This window comes from Nicotiana tomentosiformis, chromosome 6 (genome assembly GCF_000390325.3).
Source record: "Nicotiana tomentosiformis chromosome 6, ASM39032v3, whole genome shotgun sequence".
NCBI classification, from domain to species: domain Eukaryota; kingdom Viridiplantae; phylum Streptophyta; class Magnoliopsida; order Solanales; family Solanaceae; genus Nicotiana; species Nicotiana tomentosiformis.
The window spans coordinates 40,258,704-40,261,739 of record NC_090817.1 but is presented as its reverse complement, the minus strand read 5'-3'; the positions used below and the strand labels follow the sequence as shown (position 1 = coordinate 40,261,739).

At 47.6% G+C, this 3,036-nt stretch overlaps 1 protein-coding gene across 1 annotated transcript; it reads right to left on the bottom strand.

Moving 5' to 3' along the window:
* Nucleotides 1-393: 393 nt before the first annotated feature.
* On the bottom strand, nt 394-1,336 carry LOC138893846 (uncharacterized). Its single transcript, XM_070178510.1, has 3 exons — nt 1,154-1,336; nt 953-1,040; nt 394-848 (listed from the first exon to the last, which is right to left on the bottom strand). The coding sequence occupies exons 1-3, from the start codon at nt 1,334-1,336 to the stop codon at nt 394-396; spliced, it is 726 nt and encodes a 241-aa protein (XP_070034611.1).
* Between the last annotated feature and the right edge of the window lie 1,700 nt (nt 1,337-3,036).

Genomic DNA, 3,036 nt, shown 5'->3' with positions numbered 1-3,036 from the left:
ACTAACATCCCTCACAAAAGCCAAATAGGATAGACAACCCTTCTCAACCATCCGCTGAGCCTTCAAATATGAGATCACCCTACTAGGTACATAGTCTATAAAATCGCTCCACTCAACCCTCGGCAAATCCGGCATCGCCAATGTTACCTTCTTAGCGTGACAATCTAGAACGGCATGGCATCGAGACAACCAATCCATACCCAATATCACATCAAAGTCAACCATACTGAGCAGCAAAAGGTCTACTCGGGTCTCCAGTCCATCAATAGTCACCACACATGACCGATATACGGGGTCCACAACAATAGTATCACTCACAGGAGTAGATACATGAACAGATGAAACTTAAGACTCACGAGGCATATCTAGAAAATGAGCGAAATATGAGGAAAATTATGAATAAGTGGAACCAGGGTCAAATAATACAGAGGCATCTCTGTGACAAACTGAGACAATACATGTAATCACATCATCTAAAGCTATAGCATTTGGTTTGGAAAGGAGGGCATAGAAACGGGCCTGGCCATCCACTGATCTGCCTCCCCCTCTCGGGCGACCCCTAGCTGACTGGGCTCCACCCCTAGCTGACTCGGCGGGTGGTGGAGGAACTGATGCTGATGACATAGACTGGCTCCTCTGCGGAGCGGGACCTCCCACTAGACGGGGACACTCTCTCTTCATGTGAAAAAACTCCCCACACTCATAGCAACACCCCGATGCTAGTGCTGGGGACTGAAGGGAGCCCCGAGCACCGGGATAACTAGAAGAAGGACCCAGCATAGATGAACCCTGACCTGATGGAGCACGAGAAGAACTCTGTGCTGGAAGAGCCAAAGAGATGAACGGCCCTACTGATAACAATGAGAACTATGGCTAGATGATGCACCACGGTGAACTGGGCGAGCCGTCTCAGCATGTCTGAATAGACGGCCTCTACCGTGCTGGAACTGACCCCCAGAAGGAGTACCACAAAATCCACCATGTCCGCGAGGCCTATTGGCCTCCCTCTCAACCCTCTCCTGACCACGAACCATCTCAATCTGCCGAGCGATGTCAACAACCTCATCAAAAGTAGCACCACACACTCTCTCTCTCTAGTCATAAGAAATCACAGCTGATAAGTGAGGCCATCTATAAACCTCTCGATCCTCACCTTGTCTGTGGGAGTCAACCAGATAGCATGCCGGGCCAACTCTGAGAATTGCATCTCATACAGCGTCACAGACATATCACCCTGACGAAGCTGCTTAAACTGTCTGCAGAGCTCCTCTCTGCGGGACTGAGGTACGAACTTCTCCAGAACAATAACGGAGAACTGCTGCCAAGTAAGGGGCATTGTACCGATCGACATACGCCTCTCATAAGCCTCCAACCATTTGAATGCAGCCCCAAAGAACTGAAAGGTAGTGAACGAGATCCCACTGGTCTCCAGAATACCTGTTGTACGGAGTATCCTCTAACACCTGTCGAAGAAACCTTGTGCATCCTCTCCCCCTACACCACTGAAATATGGAGGCTGGAGTCTCCCAAACCTCTCCAATCTATGCTGCTCATCCTCAGGCATAGCAGGAACCACATAGTCTTGAGCAGCTGTAACCGGCTGGGCTAGTGGTGCCCCCGGTGTCTGGAATCCATGTACCACCTACTCTGGTCTGCAGGCAGCGGGAGACTGAGCACCTCCCCCGGCCTGAGAAGTGGCTGCTGCGGCCGGAACAGAGACCGCCTGAGCAAGACTGGTACACGCGGTCAAAATATGAGCTAAGGCCTCCTGAAGGCCTGAAAAAACAATAGGCACAAGTGGTGCTTGAGCTGGTGCATCAACGACTAAAATCTGGTCCTGACCTGGGTCAACTGGTGGATCTGGAGGTACTGCCCCAGCTGCTGTGCGGGCTGCACCTCTACCCCTACCGCGGCCTCTACCGCAACCTCGGCCTCTCGCGGCCCTGACTGGTAGTACCGGTGGCTGTCCATCCTGCTCGGTAGTACGAGTCCTCATAATCTGTGAGAGATTAAAATAACAGATATTTAGTTACTAGAATCAGAAGATTCGCATGACAAGAATTCAAGAATGTGAAGTTTCCTAAGGGTTCTGCAGCCTCTCGAAGATAAGTACAGACGTCTCCGTACCAATCTGCAAGACTCTACTAAACCCGTTCATAACTCGTGAGAGCTATGTAACCTAGGCTCTGATACCAACTTGTCACGACCCAAAACCTAACCCGTCGTGATGGCGCCTATCGTGGTACTAGGCAAGCCAACTTTTGCAAAACACTTTCAGAATTTAACATAAATGAATAAAAACATTTAAAATAATCGAAGTTTCTCATAAATACGGGGTAAAATTCAAATAAAATATAAGTGCAGAAAAATAGCCTGACATCGGGGTGTCACTAAGTTATGAGCATCTAATAACCAATCTAGAAACAGAGTCTACTACAATCTGTGCCAAATGCCAATACAAGAGAGAAAAGATCATAAGAAAGGAGAAATTGTCACGACCCAAGCCGATGGATCGTGACGGGCACCCGATATCTTACTCAACCGAGTACCAACGTAACGTATCTTTCTTATTATATCATCATATACACGTGACATACGGGCCTAATAGACCAACATCATCATTTATAAACTCAAAACATAGGCCGACAAGGACGTACAATCTTTTACGTACACGACATATATCTACAAGCCTCTAAAAGTACATAAATATCATAAAGGTTGGGATATGGCCCCGCCATACTAATCAGTATATGTCCTAATCATACTGCCCACATAAGCAACTCTGGAACAAATGGAGTGCACCAACATCTTCTGCTGAGCTGATCGCCTACTTGGAGGTCTCTCGAACTGCCTATTGAGACATGCGGGCATGAAATGCAGCGTCCCCAGGCAAAAGGGACATCAGTACAAATAATGTACCGAGTATGTAAGGAATGAAAATCAGTAAATAATAGACGTGAGAGAAATATGGAGTAAACGACTCGACATGTACGTATGCACAGCTCTGTGAACCATTTTATTTTTATAATATCATGC

Coding starts and splice junctions, on each gene's coding strand:
- LOC138893846 (XM_070178510.1), bottom strand. CDS start 1,336: ATGCCCCTTACTTGGCAGCAGTTCTCCGTTATTGTTCTGGAGAAGTTC. Junction 1,041..1,153: donor GGTTGACTCCCACAGACAAG/GTGAGGATCGAG, acceptor ATCGCTCGGCAG/ATTGAGATGGTTCGTGGTCA. Junction 849..952: donor TTGTGGTACTCCTTCTGGGG/GTCAGTTCCAGC, acceptor TGTTATCAGTAG/GGCCGTTCATCTCTTTGGCT.